The sequence below is a fragment of the Leptodactylus fuscus genome, chromosome 7 (assembly GCF_031893055.1).
Source record: "Leptodactylus fuscus isolate aLepFus1 chromosome 7, aLepFus1.hap2, whole genome shotgun sequence".
In the NCBI taxonomy this organism is placed as follows: domain Eukaryota; kingdom Metazoa; phylum Chordata; class Amphibia; order Anura; family Leptodactylidae; genus Leptodactylus; species Leptodactylus fuscus.
In genome coordinates, this window is record NC_134271.1 from 65,853,631 (window position 1) to 65,873,841 (window position 20,211).

The 20,211-nt window shown below is 40.9% G+C and overlaps 1 protein-coding gene and 1 non-coding gene across 2 annotated transcripts; both read right to left on the minus strand.

The window, feature by feature from the left end:
• Positions 1-686: 686 nt before the first annotated feature.
• TRNAT-AGU (transfer RNA threonine (anticodon AGU)) lies at positions 687-760 on the minus strand. The gene has a single exon. It is a non-coding gene; the product is annotated as a tRNA-Thr (tRNA).
• Positions 761-3,621: 2,861 nt separating this feature from the next.
• WDR88 (WD repeat domain 88) lies at positions 3,622-18,368 on the minus strand. The gene is made up of 12 exons (XM_075283404.1): positions 18,287-18,368; positions 16,192-16,302; positions 14,375-14,463; positions 13,009-13,072; positions 12,767-12,905; positions 12,121-12,250; positions 11,858-12,042; positions 11,505-11,587; positions 10,408-10,476; positions 8,090-8,182; positions 7,755-7,889; positions 3,622-3,696 (listed from the first exon to the last, which is right to left on the minus strand). The coding sequence occupies exons 1-12, from the start codon at positions 18,365-18,367 to the stop codon at positions 3,622-3,624; spliced, it is 1,254 nt and encodes a 417-aa protein (XP_075139505.1). The 5' UTR covers position 18,368.
• Positions 18,369-20,211: the final 1,843 nt, after the last annotated feature.

Here is a 20,211-nt window from a genome sequence, read left to right on the forward strand (position 1 = left end):
CCTCACAATACTACCACACACAACACTACCTCACAAATACTACCACACACAACACTACCTCACAACTCCCCTCCTCAGGGTCACTGCTCCCACCTCTTGTATTCAACACAGAGCAGTAATCCAGTACACCCCGCCCCTTCACGTGACGTCATACATACGCTAAAAAACTACAGGCTGTAACTTTTTACCTCAGAAACCCGGACCAGTGAAACGTCTCGGTCACTTTCAGAACGTCAGTCATATGACGAGTCCCAGAAATGAAATAAAAGTCTTCTGCACATCAGCCAAGAAAAGAGCATTGAATACGGAAGTGACTTTTCACGGCGTTAAAGACACACTCGGCAACAGATGACACACGAACCTCTGTTCTGACACTAGATGGCGCCTTCAGCCTGACACTGTCTCTTATGGCTCCTCTGCCATAATACGAGACCTCTGTATTATTTTAATAACGATAATAATTTAGAAGCAGCAAAGACTCGGCGTTATAAGATACATTGCAGAGAGATGGTAATCTCCAGCAAAGTACATTATACATGTGTGTCTACGGAGTTTTATGGGAAAACCTCGGATGTAGGTGAGAAAATACCTAACACTATCGGATCAATTTAAGTAATACAGATGATACATATAAGATAGTAAGAGCAGAATGCGGGATCGCGAGGGAGGATATAAAAAAATTTAAAAGGCACCGCTGGGATTCGAACCCAGGATCTCCTGTTTACTAGACAGGCGCTTTAACCAACTAAGCCACGGCGCCGCACAGTGGTTCTGCCTCAAAATAGGAGCCCTCAGTTACATATTTCCTGCAATGTACAGCAGAAAACAAAAATAGATATGCTATTATTTATTTTATGTTTGTCTTATTACCATTGCACTCTATTTTAGTAGGTTTTTATTATTATTTATTTCTGTTTATATTTTTATTAGTTATCAATTTCTGTTTATTATTATTGGTTTTACTATTTTATTATGATTAACAAATAATTTTATACTTTGACAAAAAGTACAGACATTTCCCTAAGGGTCAGCGCACACGGAATTTTTTGTCGCTGATTTTGAGTCGCTGAATCCACTTAATAATCAGCCTCCAAAAAAAGCCTCCTAATAGAACTTTGGAGGCTGATTTTGAGGCAGATTCAATGTCAAAATCAGCGACAAAAAACTCTGTGTGCACTGACCCTTAAAGGAGTATTCCCACGTCGCATACTCACCAGTCTTCGTTGCTGTAAAATCTTCTGTCTTCCTGCTTTGTTGCGTCATTGGTGGGCGGGGTTACATATGCAAAGCCAGCGGCGAGATGCCGCTGGCCCTGCGTGCACACTCATAGATGGTGAGACCAGTCTAGCCTTCACAATGCGAATACAGACACGGCATCCGCCTCTCTCTATTACAGCGGATTCTGGGTCTGTATTGGCATTGTGAAGGCTAGACTGGTCTCACCATCTATGAGCGTGCACGCAGGGCCAGCGGCATCTCGCCGCTGGCTTTGCATATGTGAATACAGACCCGGCATCCGCTGTAATAGAGAGGCGGATGCCAGGGACGGTTAGACGCCGGCACAGATGCCTGCAACATCGCTGTTGCTGTTATTCCGCTCCCCCCCCCAGGCATCTGTGCTGGCGTCTAACCGTCCCCGGCATCCGCCTCTCTATTACAGCGGATGCCGGGTCTGTATTGGCGGCCCCTTCCCCCCAAAGGGTAAACTACCCCACCCCCTCCCGTGTACTTAGCCCCTCCTCCCTCCCCCCTGAGCGCAGGCTGATACATCACTTGACTTATGACCAGATAAGTCAAGGGATGTGTAAAAAAAAATTAATAAAGTAAGATAGTGGAAAAACAAAGCAGTTTTGCTGAAGCAATGTATTTAGGAAAAGTCTTACATTCACATTAACAAGCAGTATAGCTAGGATCCTTGTGATGGGACAACGCCTTTAAAGGCGCGTTCACACGGAAGAAAATGGTGAGGAATTTGGTGTGGAATTTCAGAGCTGAAAAAAAGCCTCCTTTTTCCCTTTTCTGCATTGAAGTCAATGGGAGGCGCTTTTTTGCCCTTAGGGCCACACGTAGTTTTGTGGCGCTGTTTTTGCCACAAAACTTATGTAAAGAAGCAGCGCTGTAAAACTGAATCCCATTCAGTTCAATGGGTTCTGTCTTACGCACGCTACACATTGAACTCAATGAGATTCTGTTTTACAGCGCTGCTTCTTTACACAAGGTTTGTGGCAAAAACAGCGCCACAAATCTCAGTGTGATTGTTCCCTTAAGAGGGCATTCACACAGAGTAAAGTGGCGCTGATTCTGCCACGATAACTTGCGGCAGAATTAGCACTGATAAAAAGACTCCCATTGATTTTGATGTGTTCTGCGCGGAAGACAGAACCCATTGAACTCAATTGGAATCTTTTTATCAGCGCTGATTCTGCTGCAAGTTATCGTGGCAGAATCAGCGCCACTTTATTCCTTGTGAATGCCCCCTAAAAGGCTAGAGCTACACAACGACTTTGGCCATGACTTATGTTATCGCAGACACACCACCCTCAGGCGTCATGGTCAGAGTCACCGAGTGGAAACATATAGATGCAAAATTAAGACTTTCTGTTGTGATTTGTTATAAGTTACTTCAATTTAAAAAGAAAAAAAAAAACTTTTTGGTTTGGTCAGGCTTTTGTCTGATTAGAAGTAAAGGAGACGGATACATTATTTTTCCCACAAAAGCCAAAGAAACTAGACCAGCAGTTCTCAACCTGTGGGTCGCGACCCCAGCAGGGGTCGAACGACCAAAACACAGGGGTCGCCTAAAGCAGGGGTCCTCAAACTACGGCCTGCGGGCCACATGCAGCCCGCCGAGGACATTTATCCAGCCCTAGACAAAAGTTTGCACAGGACCACAAGACTTTAATTACGCCACTGCACACAAACATTGGAAAATGCAATTGATTCTGCAAAAACAAGCCTTAAAACACCTATGGTGCCGAATAAAGCTAAAACTTTTAGAATCTAGCAATAAAATAAAAAAGTAGCACATCTGAGGCCTTAATTGCTTTTGTACAGAAGTCAGTTAAAATCAGATGCCTGAAATAACACTGATTATCTTGTGATAGTTTTCTTGGAGAGGGATATATGAAGGAACAATATATTGAGGTGGGATATATTAAGAAATAAATGAGCAGAGCAGCTCAAAAAAAAAGCAGGCCCTGTAGTGTGTTCCTGGTATGTTGCGGTTAGTACTTACCAAATGTGGGTGAAGGAAAGATAACCACTGACATCACAACAGGGTCATGGCACATAAAAATAATTTATATGTGTGTGGAGTGAAAGCTAGCTGTCTGGTCAAATCCTACAGAAGAGCTACTTGGGTTAAAAGTTACCACTGACTGTGGATAGAAAGGTAGGAGTAAAGCTGATCCATGGCGCAGAGATACTCAGATGTAAGTGAACAATTTATTAATCACGTAAAAAACTGAAAAAGCACATAGACTTCATCCAGCATTATTTTACATATAGCTTATCCGCATTCAGATACATAAAAAACAACATTTAGGTCCATCCTGGACATTCTCAAGCCAAATCTGCTGTGGGCGGCTCATTGAATTGACAGAAAGATGTCAGACAGGGTGCTCAGCTTGCTTGGAGCTGTGTAGATCTAGACTGGTTGGCATATCCATGCTGACCTTTGTCAACCTCCAAAAGCACCTGAAATGGGCAAAGCAGCATCAAATTCAAGGGGCAATTGAATAAAGGGGCTTGGTCTGATGAATTTTCTTTTATGTCATGCAGATGACCAGATGCATGTAAGTTGCTGAAGAGGTAAAATACAGTGTTTAATGCAAGTATCACTGTTTTTAATGTTACATGGACATGGGGTTGAGTTAAAAGTCTCAGTCAAAACTGTGTCCTGCCTTCAGACAATTTGGGAACCACCACTCTAGTCAATATTGTGCTGAGAAACCATGGGCTTCACCACTCATATGGATGTTACTTTGAGATGTACCATCATCCAAAATCTTGTGGTACACAAGGGGAGCACAACCTTTTCACATTGTTAGATGGTACCATAAAAAAATTTAATGGGGTACTCCCATCAGACATATTGACAGTACATCCAATAAATATCTGAAAATACTTCTAGAGCTTACACTGATCCAGAGAATGGAGGTTGCCTGCTCCCCTATGTAGCACTCCAGAGAAAAGCATTTGAGGTGACAGTCATGGAAGCAGCTCAGCTTTTCACATCCCCACATTCCGTTTCTCTGAAAATAAGACCTCCCCTCAAAATAAGACCTAGTGCATATTTTTTTTTTTTTTTTCAAGTTTAGAAATATAAGGCCTCCACTGAAAATAAGACCTGGCAGCAGTCATTGCTACAGCTCCCCCCAAGCCATACATAAGCATTAGTAAATCATTTTAGGTAAGTCTTAACTTGTGTAGGAGGCATATGCTGGTGTCTTCGAGGTCAGCGCCGCATCCAATGTCCCTGCTTGTACAGGTTTGCTGGGAGAGGCCCGCCACCGCTGTCCCTGATGTACCGGTATGCACATACCTTCCATTAAGATAGCTCCTCTCCACTTGGTAAGGGACTGGAATCCATATCCAAGTTTTGAGTGTGTTTATAGACCTGGGCTCAAAGCTCTAGTCTGGGGTTTGGTGAGAGCCAAAGTTGGAGTCTTAGGACTCGTTCACATCTGCGTTCGGTATTCCGTTAGGGAAGTCCGCATGGGGACCCTCCGAACGGAATACTGAGCACAACTGCAAGCGCTGTGCAGTAAAAGCAAAGACCTCATAGACTATAATGGGGTTCGTGTGCTTGCTGTTCACAGCCTGCACAAATCATGCGGACAGGAAAGTAGATTGTGAACTACTTTCCTGGCCGCATGATCCCTGCAGAGATTTGGCGGCAAGTACATGGACCCCATTATAGTCTATGGGGTCTGTGTGCTTTCACTGGCACATTGCTTGCAGTTGTGTTTGGTATTCCGTTGGGGGGGTCCTTATACGGACTCCCCTGGACAGAATACGAACGCAGATGTGAATGAGGCCTTAACACTGTCCAGATAGGAGGGTGTATCTCACTCTCTTTCCTGCTTCTGATGGTGGAATCTGAGCTACAAACACTCTTGACTTTGTGGAAGCTAAAAGTGGAGACAAACTGCTAACCTGGTGAGCCTGTGGGACTGTTTTTGTCACAAAGATTGTTATGTTTCTGGACTCTTCTGCCACTTGGCTGAAGTAAGTCGTGTTGTTTTGAGTTGCCTTATGCTGCTGAAAGCTATTTGTGTTTGGACTTTGTGAACCCCTTCCAATAAAGCACCAACATGAACTTGCAGAAAGTCCTCCAAATTTATAGTTTATTTATTAATAATTATGTGATATAGGGAAAGGGGGGTGATATAAACTTTTAGGTTTTTTTAACCACTTTAGTACCGGGCCAATTTTTGGTCCAGGACCAGACACATTTTCGTTATTTTTTGTATCTGCGGTTTTGAGGGCTGTAACATTTTGCCCGTATGTCTTAGTCAACTAATTTTTGCGTCTTTTTTCGGGGACACATAGGGCTTTACTTTTATGTTGTTTTTATTTTCGAATGTGTTTTAATTTTTTTTATATCCGGGAAAATATAAACATAATAGGAGGGAAATTGTGTCTGGTTTTCAATTTGTTATTTTTTTTTAAATTTAATAACACAAAGCGTCACTGAAAAACTTTATAAAATAGTTTGTCCTGTCTGTTACGGTAATTTTTATTTTGTATGGTGTCGTCGGGGTGGGGCTATAACTTTTAATAACGTTGTTTTATTAGCGTTTTTTTTTGTTTTTTTTTTACTTGTTTTTTTTAAAATTTTTTATTATATTTTTATTTTATTTTTTTTCAGATTATGTACCCATAAGGTCATAAGAGACCTTTGGGGACATCTGATCACTTTTTTTTTTGTTACAGAGGCTGATTTCCCCTGCAACTGAGGCTGGTACATTTAGCCTCAGTTGCAGGAGGAATACAGCCTATTCGCAGTATACAGAGCTGATCTGGGTCCTGTAGGACCCAGCAGCTCTTGCAAGACGCTGCTACCGGCGGATCACGTGACCGCCGGGTCAGAGGGCAGCCGCATCGTGGCGGCGCCCATAGCTGTGTATACAGCGCTCATTGAGCACAGTATACACAGTGATCGAGATGGCAGGGAAGGGAATAAACCTTCCCTGTCATCTCTCTGGGAGCTCCGGCTAAAGTTACAGCCGGCTCCCAGCTTCAGTAGCTGCACGATCTCCGTGCAGCTACTGTGTTCTGACTGGACATACCGGATGTATAAAATCTATGGGTGGTCCGGAAGTCGTTAATAATTTTTAAAAACTTTAAAATTTTTTTTTTTTGCCTTCCCTCATAGGGGGCTTTAACATGTGATCTTTAGGGCAGTTTTCTCTATGTAACTGTTGAAGGCTTCGGTAGTTACTCTACTATGGAAGCAGTAAGAGCCTTCAGAAGGCTCCTGGCTGCCATGGTAACAGGAAGCCTTCTACGATCGTGCCACAGGGGGCCGTCCTATTACCGAAAAGCAAATAGAAAAAGAAAGTAACAATTCAGATCGCATTTGAATACAGCATCTGATCACAGGCAATGCTGCCGGTCCCTGCTGTATGAAACTGCACAGACACAACAGTTAGTACAGCCGTTCTGTTTCACAGCTACCATATTTAGTCACGTGCACCAGAACATATCTCTATGTCTTGGTGTATCTAAGGGTTAAAAGGAACCTGTTAGGGCAATTTGGGACCCTAAACCACCCACAGTTCCTTATGAACCAGGCCAAATTTCCCTGATGTAAAGCAATCCATTCCTGCACTAAAAACCTTTATACTCAGTTCACGGATGAACCCTCTGTGCCAGCACAGGCCTTCACTGTAGCAGAGGAGCACACCTTGGCTTCAGTGTGGAAACATCAGGCCTGAAGAGACTCCAGAGTATAGTAATAGCAGTTCCGTTTCCTTTTTGTTTGTTCCATGCAAAAAAGTTGGGCAAACCTCACTAGACGAATTTCACGAGGTTCGCCCAACAAATATTTTCAGTGTCCCCCATCAGGGACTCTGCAATCTGCTACCTCATGGCAGATGCAGCTCTAGGACTGTCCACTGTCTGAAGGGGTCACCCACATATATACCATTTGCCCTATGGATAAAGGGGTTGTCCAGGCTAAACTTTTAAAGTTTAAATCTGCTGGGGAGTGAAAAAAAATACATGCGTGTCCTAGCTGCTTCCTTGTTATCCCTCGCCTTCTGGTTCGCAACAACATGGACAGATGAGTTGGTTTTTTTGTTGTTGTTTTTTTTTTACTGCCTCCAGCTTATTTAAACTTTAAATGGGTTGTCCATTTTAGCCTGGACAACCTTTTTAAAGAACCCTGCTTTCAGTTTTTAGGAACAAATACAAAATGAAAGCTGAGCTGTGATTTCTAATAAATCTGCTTCAAAGAATCTTCTGTTAACATCTTCATCTTATATACCAAGATCATCTTCAGAGGTTTGATGGGGTCTATGCTTTGATGTGTCAAAATTGTTTTGGTAGCAAATAAGGCTAATTCTTCTTTTTAATGTTATGGTTGATCATTGTAAACTGATACACTGTCGCACACGTGCATCAACAGATACACATATATACACACTCACAAACATACCTACTCTGATACTCATACAGACAAACATTATTTCATATAACACTAGGACGGAAGTGTATATTACAAAACATCTTATAATATATTATATCACATGGCTGCTTTGGGGCACAGCAGGTATAGAAGGCATACTATTAGACGGGGTAGGGAGACGACAGAAGAAGCATTTCGTGATTAAGTTTGTATTATCCCAGTACATGACAGGAAATGACTTCCCACATTCTTCACACTGTAAAAAAAACCAAAATGTAGCTGTTAGTAGAGATATAAAACGTAACACAGCACCCCCCCTAAAAAAAAATAAAAATAAATCTGATTGCTGGTTCACCCCATGCTGAGATACACCTATACCTCTGTCACACTATCTTTAAAGGCCTGGATTCCTCTTAGTCACTCTTCTTTTGGTCAGTGACAATGTTAACTCTTTACCTGTGACAGCTGAGATCCAAATGCTTTCTTATTTTCAATGACAGCAGGTATTTCTTCATAATTTTCTATGTTCCACAATCGTAATGAAGAGTCCTATGTGGATGCAAAACTGAATGAATAAGCTACAGTCAAAGGAGCATTGCTTTTATCTTCAAAGCTCCTGAGAAATCTGTTCTCAATTCATGCATCAGGATGAAGAAATGGCCATGCATAGTACCAACATGTATTTTACAACCCAATTCTAAAAAAAATAATTAATAAATATTCACAGTAGAACATAGAACACATATCAGAAGTTGAAAGTTGGGAATACCGTATTTCCATTTTATTTAAAAAAAAAAATAAGAAATTTGGCAGCAGTAACAGATCTCACAACAGTTGGACAGAGACATGTCTACCATTATGGAGCATTTCCTCTTTTTAAAAAAAAAAAAATCTGAAAACATCTGGGAAATGAGGAGAAAGTCCTGGATCTTGACAGACTTTTCACTCTATTATGTGGCAAGTGTTTTATACTGGTGAAGGCAGACAGGCCAGTTCATCAAACGGACTCTTCTGAAAAGCCATGCCATTGTGATGGATATAGTATTTGTTTTTTTTTATATTGTCTTGCTGAGATATGCAAGGTTTTCTATGAGAGATACTTTGTATTACCTATATACTGCTCAGCATTGATCGTGTCCTTCCAGATGTGTAAGCTGCCCATGTCATAGGCACTATGCCCAGGCACTACCATAGCCCCTACCATTGGCTTTTGAACTGTGCATTTATAATAAGCTGAATGGTCCTTCTCTTGTTTCATTTGACCACATACCAGATTTCCATTTTGTCTCAGTCCATTTTATATGCGTTTTGGCACAGAGAAGATGCCAGTGTTTCTGGGCTATGTTGATATACAGTTTCTTCTTTGTATGATACAGCTTTAACTTGTATTTGTGGACTGCTTGAACTGTGTTTGCAGTCAACTATTCATGGAATCTGCAAATATTTCTGAGCTCACACAGTGAATCATGTCTGTGTTTAATGAAGTAACCTCTGAAAGCCTGTAGATCACCAACATTCAGTATTGAATGTCACCCTTGTCCCTTGTGCACATGGAGTCTCTGAATTATTTGATGATATTATGCACTCAAGATGGTGGGATATTAAAAGTCTTGCAATTTTACGGCAAAGCTTATTTTTCTAATTGTTCCACAATTTTTAGATGCACTTAGATGCACTTTTTGAGCTAGTTCACATGGGGGCAATGAGGCAGATTTTGAGGGCAGATTTTGCCTCAAAATCTGCCTCCATACAATGGTGGTCTATGGAGACTGCTGGCTTTTTTTTTCTGCTAACAGTTTTTTGCTGCTAGCAGTAAAAACAAGCAACATCACCTTTCTTCAAGTGGTTTCCGCCTGAGTAAAGCAATAGAAATGAATGGGAGGCGAAAAACGCGACCGAAAACGCCTAGTGTTTTTTTTTTTTTTTACAGTCCATTCACTTTAGGGGAGGGGAAAACACCTGGTGTTTTCTGAAGCAGTTCTTACGAAAAACTACTCCAGAAAACACTCCAAAAAATGCCTCAAGGTCAAAAAACGCTTCCTAATTAGGAAGCGTTTTTTTTCAGGACCAAAATAAGCCAGGCAGTTTTTACGTGTGAACTAGCCCTTTAAGTGCACCTCTAACCATTTTGCTTCTTAAAGTCCATTCACACAGAGGAAAATGGTGCTTTATTTGGTGCTGAATTTTCAGCACTAAAAAAAGCCTCCCATTGACTTCAATGGGTGCCACTAACTTTTTTTTTCCACTAGCGGACTTTTCTGCTAGCGGAAAATTCCGCTAGTGGAAAAAAAAAGCTAGCAGAACCCACTGAAATCAATGGGAGGCTTTTTTTTTTTTTCCAGCGCTGAAATTCCACAACAAATTCAGTGCCATTTTCCTCCATGTGAATGCACCCTATAATATTCTCTGCCTCTCTAACAGTCATGTGACTTGAAAATGAACCCTTCAGCGGTTTTCCATTAGTATCACTTACTTTTCTGGCCTTTTGTTAACCGTGACTCAACTCTTATGATATGTGGCTGTCGCCAAATTCTAAATTATTTAATTTTTTCATATGAAATGGAAAAATGTTGACCTTTCAACTTCTGATATGTATATGTTCTATTCTAAATAAAATACAGTTTTATGAGATGTCTAAATCATTGCATTCTTTTATTCTTCACATTTTACACAGCTTTCCAATGTTTTTGGAATTGGGGCCATAATATTAATGTACTTTAAAACTAATATTAGTATCTTATTCACTGTGATAAAGAAGAAACATATGTTTTTACCTTTGATGAAGAAAGAATCCACTTCTTATTTGTGCTCAGTGCAACATCCAGAACCCAATCATTATGACCCTATTGACATAATAATAATTAATTCCAGTATAATCAATTGATAATATCCATTACATTCAGTACAGAGAGCTACGGACAGTACTGTCAGGAGGGGCGTTCCTCACCGCCAGTTAGGCTTTCAGAAACACCCTCCTGACAGTGAAGAACTATCGGTAACTGCACTGATCGCTCTTGTCCCGGGGCACATAACTGAAAAGCCGACAGTGTGCTTTCTAGCAATATATAAAACCGCATGTGCCCGAGGACATGAAAGGTCCTCTTTAAGGTTGTTGTGTCCTACACACAACCTAACAAGGTAAGAATCCATCGATACCTCCCTAACCATTATCTGCGCATATCATAACAGAATTACACTATGCACTGCTCAGCGCTTCTCCATTTTTTTCATTTAAGCTACATCACAAACAGGTCAGAATAATGGTACCCTATAAGCTAATCCCGGCAGTGGTAAATTTTAAATAACAGGTGGGTGTGATACGGTTTGGCACACATGAACATTGGTGGTGGCTGGTGGTGGTCTCCTCAGTGGCCTGTACCTGAAGGAGTCATTTTGAATACAGTGTAAAGTTAACGGAATCCGCCTCAAAATCCGCTGCCAAAAACGGCTCCCATTGACTTCAATAGGAGCCACTTGCTTTGCGACGTGCCCCTTCTTCCCGTGGATGACTCAGCTATGGTGTCAGCGGCACGAGGCTCCCTCCTGATTAGGCCCATTCATTCGGGCCTAATCCGGAGCGGAATGCCGCGACAGGATGCCGATGCACTGCATCAGCATTCCGTCGCGGCTAGCTGTGCTCTATGTTCACACGCGGAATCCATTTTCCGCCCTGTGAACATACCCTAAAATTCCTTCACAGTTTTTTCGCATTATATTAAAGTGCTACCTACGTTTTTGCTGTTTATCAAGTGGGATGGAGCCAATTCCCAGAAGTGAGCATCCTGGTACAAATACTTGTGTGGGCTTGAATTTACTTTTTTCTTTTTTTTTTGATAGATAGATAAAATTACCAGTAATTAGTATAACATACCTTTAACACAAGTTTCTTGCACTTAGTGCGCACATCCCAGAGGATAATTGTTTTATCATATCCTCCAGATAGAAGGACAGAAGCTAAAAGGACAGAACAACATTAGATTAAGTGACTCACATGGAAATTGCTTATAATTTGCATTGATGTATTTCTGTTCATGCTACTTAGTACTACAAATACAGTAAACTTCTGTTTACACTGTCATCATGAACCTAAATATAAGACAGAACCATAAAACACAGTTATCCTTCATAATTTTTCCTAGTGATCTAAAATGTGTCAGATTGTCAAAAAGCAGCATAAACCTGAGGACAATACCTAAAATACTTCCAGTTTTCAATATAACTCACCGTCCTGAGAGAATACACAGGAGCTTACTGATCCAGTGTGGGCATTGAGAAGATTATATGGTCCATGTTGGCGGAATTCTCCAGTGTTAATATCCCATATTTTTAAACCTTTGTCCCAAGATGCTGTGCACAATGATCGACCATTGAAACTAAAGTTACAGTCTGAAATAACATTGTTGTGAGCTCTGCAATAAGAATAACAAAATAATAAGGTTGTCCTTTATGTTGCGCTGCACCAAAAAAGGCCTTGAACTATTCCTTACCGTTTTATTTGGATTGTTGTACGTTTTGCAGTTATATCCCACAATTGCAGAGATTTGTCAGAAGACACAGAACAAATTCTCTGATTTTCTGGATCAAAACAGCATCTTGTTATGGTGGACTTGTGATGGTCTAAAAGAATGAAGGAAACTGCGTTTTACATATGAAACATTGGACCTGATTTATAAAACCAAGAGTTGTTACCTATAGCAAATAATCAGATTTCTGCTGACAATTTCCTTTGCAAAGCAGAGACTTGATTGTTTGCAATGGCCATAGTCCCTGCTACATCAATAAGTTATGGGGTTAGATTGCAATGTAATGTCTGTTAAGAATTGGGAGAATTCTCTCCAGATTAGTACACCTAATGGGGAAGGTGTTCAAACCTCCCAAATTTGCATAACTTTGCAAAAACGTTGGTTTGATGTTTGTTTTTGGGTTTTTTAGTGCGTATTTTAAGATGTGTCTTCTCATTTGTTACCCACTCCCATCCACCACTAAATTCTGCTGGATTTACGTTAAGAGTGCCCAATTCATCATAACAGCTCAGATTTGATCTCAAGAGTCAAGAGATAAAGCTAAACTACTCTCTGTCTCTGACAGCAACCAGCAGAATTTTGAAAGTAGACCCTTTAATAAAAGGCTTACCTTTTATATACATTATTTTGGAAGCCGTTGCACAATCAATGATACAGATACCATTGTTCACATCCACAGCACATACTATCTGTTTTCCATCTCCTGAAATATTGCATGATGTAACAAGGCCATCCAGGCTCAATGACCACTGAAAACAGAAAATGAGATCTTGGAGTCTGTTATTTGGTATGTAAAATATACGCACAGATATAAAATTTCAAAGCATGTGTGTAATAGAAGTCAGTAAATACCAATATTTTTCCAGTCTGCATATCCCAGAGCTTCACAGTTTTGTCATAAGATGATGTCACAAATCTAGAAAACAAGAAGTTTGAAAAAATAATTCTCAGACTAGAGGCAGAAATATTACATAGGTATTTCCATCTGAAATACTTATACTAATAGATGCAGATCCCATCTCTGGGCCCTGCATCCATCTCATTAATGGTATTTCTCTGACCCCGTGGCATGGCAGATCAGAATGTAGAGATGGTTTTACATGCACAGGTTTCACCCTTCATGCCTAAAGCCCTATTCACATCTGCGTTTGAGTCATTCCATTTGCCATATGCGGAGAGAAAATGGCTGCTTGCAGGAACTTTCCGCATGTTTTGTGCGGAAACCCGAGCAGAAACCTCACGGACCCCATTATAGTCTAGGGGTCCGTGGGTTTCTTTAGGTAATCGCTATTTTATACAAATAGGTTTCCGTTTGGGGGGGTCTCCAAGCAGACTCCTCGAACACAGATGTGAATATGGCATAAGAGAGTCCCAAAACAAGCAGAATTTGCTTATTCATCTATTTTTGACTGCTCACTCTATAGACATGAATGGAGAGACCTGCACATACTTAGTCATCTCTCCATTTAGAAAGACCAGAGGTCGTGGGACAAGGAACCTGATGATATTTCATAAATGTGTCAGATGGGAATACCCTTTTAACCGCAATAAGCATAAAGATCATTGAATCCCATAGTGCAAAATACAATTAGTCTGTTATTTGAGATTAGGTCATAGACATAACAATTTTGGTGGTAACACTGATCAGTGAAACTTATGGGAAAAGGTACCAGTGAAAAGTACCCAAATTTCCAGTAGTCAAATTTGTTACTTTTAAACATAAAGAATACAGCATACTACTAATTCCATGTAACTGCTGGCATATTATACCAGTTGAAGAACTGCAGGTTTCCTAGCTCTGATCTAGACCCCTTATATGACATACACAACGTCTAACAAGAATGATGAAAATATTTGATGACCTCTACAATATACAATATATAGCATCTCCTTCTCTGTTGTGCACCATGAAGTCTATATCATGAGCCACATAAATGCTAAATTGCTTTGTATAGACATATGGCAAATGGACATTATATGGATGTCACACACTGGGAAAGAATACATGCATTACATTTGAATGGCCATTGTATCATGCTACATTACCTTTTACGTTTGCTTAGACTCAACTTATCAAGTTGTTAACAACTAATAGAGGAGGGGTGAGATAAATCAAAAAGAGTATTGATCGACAGAGTGACCATCATACTTGCTTTGTTTAAAAAAGTTTGATCTTTGAGTCAAAACCTTTACAAACTGTTTTGGAAAAAAGTGTTACCTTTTATTATCACCTGTTGGACTGCATTCAGAGATAGGACCAGTGTGTTCATCTTTAAACTCACAGATTGGGGAGCAGGTAAAGAAATCCTAAAAAAAAAACATAAGTTCATTAATTCAGTCAAAAGGAATCAGCTTTTTTTATGTTGGTCTTTCATATATGTTTATAAGACTAATGCTCAATATAGCGTGCCACAGCAAAAAAGCACTGCGGTAAAAAATATGTTGGCGATGCATTGAAGTTTGACCAGAACGCTTTTCATATAAAGTCTACGGAGTTCTTCTGCAAACTTTCTGATTCAATTATACCTATAGGGAAACCGCCAGTGTTTCCATAAGTATAATTGACATACTGAGATTTCCAAAAACGTGACAGTTTTGGAAATTGCAGCATTTCCACTGCACATATTTTTTAGTGATGTATGGATGGGATTCAACAGAATCTCATCCACTTTGCAGGGACTATAAAAAGCTGAGGTTTTTATGCCATGTGGGGCCTTGTCATCAGGTACTTGATAATCAGGGGTAAAAGTGGGAAGTGCCATTGAAATTTTGTATAAAATTTTATAATTGTTTTTTATTATTATTGTTTATTTATATAGCACCATTAATTCCATGATGCTTTACATTTGGAGGTTTACATACAGTACACAAAATATACAGATATAATACTAACAATGACCGACTGGCACAGTGAGATAGGGGGCCCTGCCCACGAGGGCTTACAATCTATGAGGGAAGACAGATAGAGACAGAATTTTAACATTGTCATCAACCATTCAACTGCTACTTATCACTAAGGATACCAGAGCATTATTGGCATCAGGATCACAGTGCACTTGAAGGGTTACATCCATCAATGTACCAATGCAACTTATCCCCTCTCCATAGATTGGTGAAGGTCTGACCGCTGACGGCCACTGATCACAAGAACATGTGTGTCTTGCATCCCTGTCTAAATGGAGCAGTGGTATTTCAGCATGTTGGTCGCTGATCTCTGTGTGCTCTCAATTTCGATACCTTCAAACTCTTCCCCACATCCTTTCTGAATAGGTATCATTACTAGGTGAACCACTGTTTCCTTTGGAAGAAATTAAATGTTACATGGTATGGTGACAACTAATATTCATAACCCTCCACTGATTTTGCTGGACAAGCAGGGCTGGGGAGTTGTAGTCACAGAGTCCAGGCCAGTTTTGATTGGAGTCAGAAAGTTACCAACTCTTATAATTAATTTAAATTATATTATGCAATATAGCATAACGAATTAGATGCATAGTTTGTGGCATAATAACTTTAATAGTAATTCAGTTACTGGCTTTTTGCAAATTAGAGTAGCTTTACTGCATCTGTCTGACAATGGCTGCCATTTTCGAAGGAGTCAGGCTGTGGAATATAGAATAGATGCTGGCTTGGCCTACTGACTCCACAGCTCTATGGATAACAGCTGTGCTACAGCACGAGAACTACTCTGTTCTGGCTAATAGAGAAGGCCTCAACTGGAGAATCCTTATAATAAACCTGTTAAGCGCTCATGTGCAGTGTTCTGAATGGCTTCCAAGGGAGAAGTAGCAGTAGCAAACACTAGAGAGCATAGCCCCATAGCAAGCTATGAGCATTGTATTACATACAACACCGATCTGTGTCATCCAACAGTCATAGACATGAGGTCATCACTGTTGTAATTTTTTTTTCTTCTTGATGCCCAAGCACCAACAGTCCAGTTTACTGGATTCTAGACTAAATACATGTTAGTATATTAGACCAATACATTTCAAATGAGGGTGTTATGCTCTCAACTAAAGTGTAGGAACTTACCCACAGTTTTGCAGTTCCATCATGGGAACTTGTTAAAATTCTTGTATCCTCGAAACAGAAATGGCAAGAACTTACAGCTCCCTTGTGTGCATTTAACAATCTAAAGGGAACCTGCAAAAAAAGAGAAAATAATTAATGACTAATTCAAAATAAGTAATAAAACATCCTAAATGTTACAATTTCTATGTGACTCATATAGGGCACTTATTTTAAAAGTTATGAAAATAATAAGCAACCATGGAATTTATAAAGTGGCGATAATATGGTATGCGCATGAATAGGAGTGTCACAACTGATAGTATTCATATTGCTGTGGTGTCATACACAGAGAGTCAATTGTAAAAAGAAACATAGTGGCGCTAACCTTATCACTGACACATCCTCTAACCTCACACACTTAGCTGTCATTTGCTACTTTTTGTGTGTACAAGTATGGTCTGTATATTTGTACATATATTGAGCATGTATGGATATGCTTTATACCTTTTTTTTATGGTATCCTGATTTATATTACAAAAAATCAAAGTTGAGGTACTGTGTGTACCATGCAATAATTTTAAAGTTGTTGACCGCTAACATAAAGTCATATAACACAAACAATAACACAGATGCTTCCGGATGCAAGTATTTATTGCCATTTGCTGGTATGCACCTGTACTTTCTCATTTGAAGCAATGAAAGAACATGTGCAGTCTGCAATATTGGTAAATACATGGATGCAGGAACACTCTGTGGCGGCATCATTAGCCACCACCGTAATCACTTTGGTGTAAGTGAAACACAAATTCCTTTCAGCTGCAGTTACTTACTGTTAAAACCAAGTGCGTAAGAGGAGGTATGACTTACCCCAAAAGTAAAACCACAGGTGACCAGGGACTGAATGCAGCTATAGCTGAATCCAGGTACCTTGTGTGTCACCACTCTAAAAGGAGCACTCACAATTTACTAACTCCATGCACCACATATTAGCAATATACCCCATCATGTACCTCAAATTAACCCTTGGTCTCACCAATATGTGAGAAACATGAAGGTCCTTTATTAGTACCGCCATATGCCTCACATATGAGTAAACTTTATGTGATGCACACAGGGCTTAATGTGAGGGAGCCTTCACACATGACATGACATTTTACAGGCGTATTTTTACATGTGTAAAAAATATAATTGAAGTCAATGGGAGTCTTATTTTTACATGTGTATTTTTACACGTGTATTTTGCAAAAAATACACACGCGTTTACTCCGTGTGAATGGGCCCTTAAGGTACATAATTAAGTTGGTTACTATTGATATGAGGCTCATTCCCCCCCCCCCCCCCCACTACCTTATTAATGACTGTGTACAGGGGTCTTGGGGATAAGGAGCTCTCCTTCAGACACAGTTTGCAGACATCATCCACAGGGTGGGAACACATCACTGTTGCAGACGCACATTCATACTCAGCCTCTTTTTCCCTTCTCATTTGTAGCCAAAAAATAATAATCATTTTAGAATTGTGGATCCCTGCTGACAGTGTGTGGGCTGCCGTAATAGGGAAACATGACTCACATACCAACCCCGGCTGTACAATTATGTATTGTATGACAGGAGTATGGCACAGTATTATGGTAGAGATTGGTCGCTGACCGGTGATATTATTTTGCCATGGTGACTATATATTATGCCAGTTGGTTGAGATTGTACCCACTTCACTTTAACCACGTTCTCTTTTGTTCTGCCATGTCAGGCTTACCACTATGGTGCCTCACCTGGCAAGGATTTAAGCAAAGCGTCATGAAAACATCTTCAACCAATCTTTTCACACCTGTGCTACACAATTGCAGAGGATGACCATGAGCCACATTGCTGTAAGCATCACTACGTCATTTCTGTGAGGTCACGGTAAATATGCCTAGACAGTTACACATACATATAAAGTTTAGCAAACAAAAAAAAAATCCCTCAAAATAAACCAGTCAGCTCCAGTATTTCCAAATCCCCAATGAAGTATGAAAGCTGCAATCGGATTGGTTGTTTAGGTCAGCAACTCTCCATAAGGTTCTAATAAGCCAAGCTCTATACAATGGCTGACCAGTGCTCTCACAGATGATGACCTTGGACAGTCTCTCACTCTGATACTCGTCCTCCCTTGGTATCGGATTATGAACGCCCCCCTTTCCGTGCAGCGCCATCATCCTACACAATTCAATCACACGTTCATCGCTTCCGGAGTTCTCGTCTCCATAGCAACCAGCTACAGCGGCCGCCCTAGTCCAAACTACTGTACGAATGCGCCATCTATAGGACACATAGTGATTGCACCTAAAGTACCTAAGCCTTGCCTTCTACTGAGCGTAAACTGAGCTGAAGGAGAGTGGTGGGCGGCAATACCTCAGAATGGGCTAGCCTAGACCTTGTATAAGAATAGGCCATAGAGTTATTATGGGGGGCTACACCAGTACCCCTACCACAGTCAACTTCCTTGGGATCACAAATGACAGGATTCTAACCCCCCCCCCCCCCTTCCCTCAACCTTGAGGCGAATCACAGTGAAAAAAAAACACTTTAGAAATAAATACAGTGAAGATATGCTGCGTTTTTCTCATCTTTTTTCCTCTCCTACACAATATATAGGGAAAAAACTGGCAATTCTGCAGTTAAAATTAAAGGGGTTTTCCAGGCAATTTTTTTAAATGTCTGTTAATGCTATTAAAGAGGACCTTTCACCACTTTTGCCCACAGGCAGTTCTATATACTGCCAGAAAGCTGACAGTGCGCTGAATTCAGCGCACTGTCGGCTTTCTCGATCTGTGCCCGGTGTGAAGAGCTTACGGCCCGGTACCGTAGCTCTTCTATGGTCAGAAGGGAGTTTCTGACCATTAGCCAGAGACGTCCTTCTGCCTCGCGGCGCCTATCGCGCTGTACTGTGGAGCGGGGAGGAACGCCCCCTCCCTCTGCTCACACAGCTTGTCCGTAGACGAGCATTATCAGGAGAGGGAGGGGGAGTTCCTCCCGGCTCCACAGCACAGCGCGATTGGCGCCGCGAGGCAGAAGGACGTCTCTGGCTAATGGTCAGAAACGCCCTTCTGACCATAGAAGAGCTACGGTACCGGGACCGATAGCGCTTTACACCGGGCACGGATCGGGAAAGCCGACAGTGCGCTGAATTCAGCTCACTGTCAGCTTTCTGGCAGTATATAACACTGCCTGTGCCCAGATATGGTGAAAGGTCCTCTTTAATGAGTTAAAAGTGTACCGCTATACTTTTAGCAGTGTTTTGAGCGATTTTAAGGTGTCTGTGGTATCTTCTGCATTCGTTTACTAGACTTTTCCTGCCTTGCAAAGAAAAAGCGGCAGATTCACTTATTCTAACTATTACATACCTCCCAACTTCCAAAGGACAGAAAGAGGGACAAAATAAGAGTCGCGCATATCGTGCTGTGGAAAATTTAGCTCCACTCACTTCTAAATTAACCCTGCCCAGTCGACCCATTTCTCGTTATGCTTCCCACACAAGAACCCCAATATTATATGCCCATTATTATAATGTTCTCCTCAAATTGACCCAACAGTATAAAGTCTCTCTCTTGGTGCACACAGAGATTAATGTTCCCCACCAACTGCCCCAGTTTAAACTGGGGGCAACTAGAGGAGGACATTAACCCCTTAAGGACAGAGCTCAAAAGTGCGTTAAGGACCAGGCCTCTTTTTAACACATTATACTTCATGTTAGTGGTAAACACTCATTAATATTTTTGTATTTACTTATTAAAAAAAAATAGGAAATTTGATGGAAATTCGGAAAAAAAAAATGCAATTTTCAAAATGTGAAATTCTCTGCTTTTCAGGCAGATAGTCATACCACCCAAATACATGAATAAATATTATCTAACATATCTCTGCTTTATATTGGCATCATCTAGGGTCAGTTCACACATGAACTGCCCGCGTGGGTTTTGACACCGAGCCGCGTCTCTCTCTTGTCAAAACCCGCCTGCCGCGACCATCGCAGTCGCGGCTTTCCCCTCCGCTGTCGGCT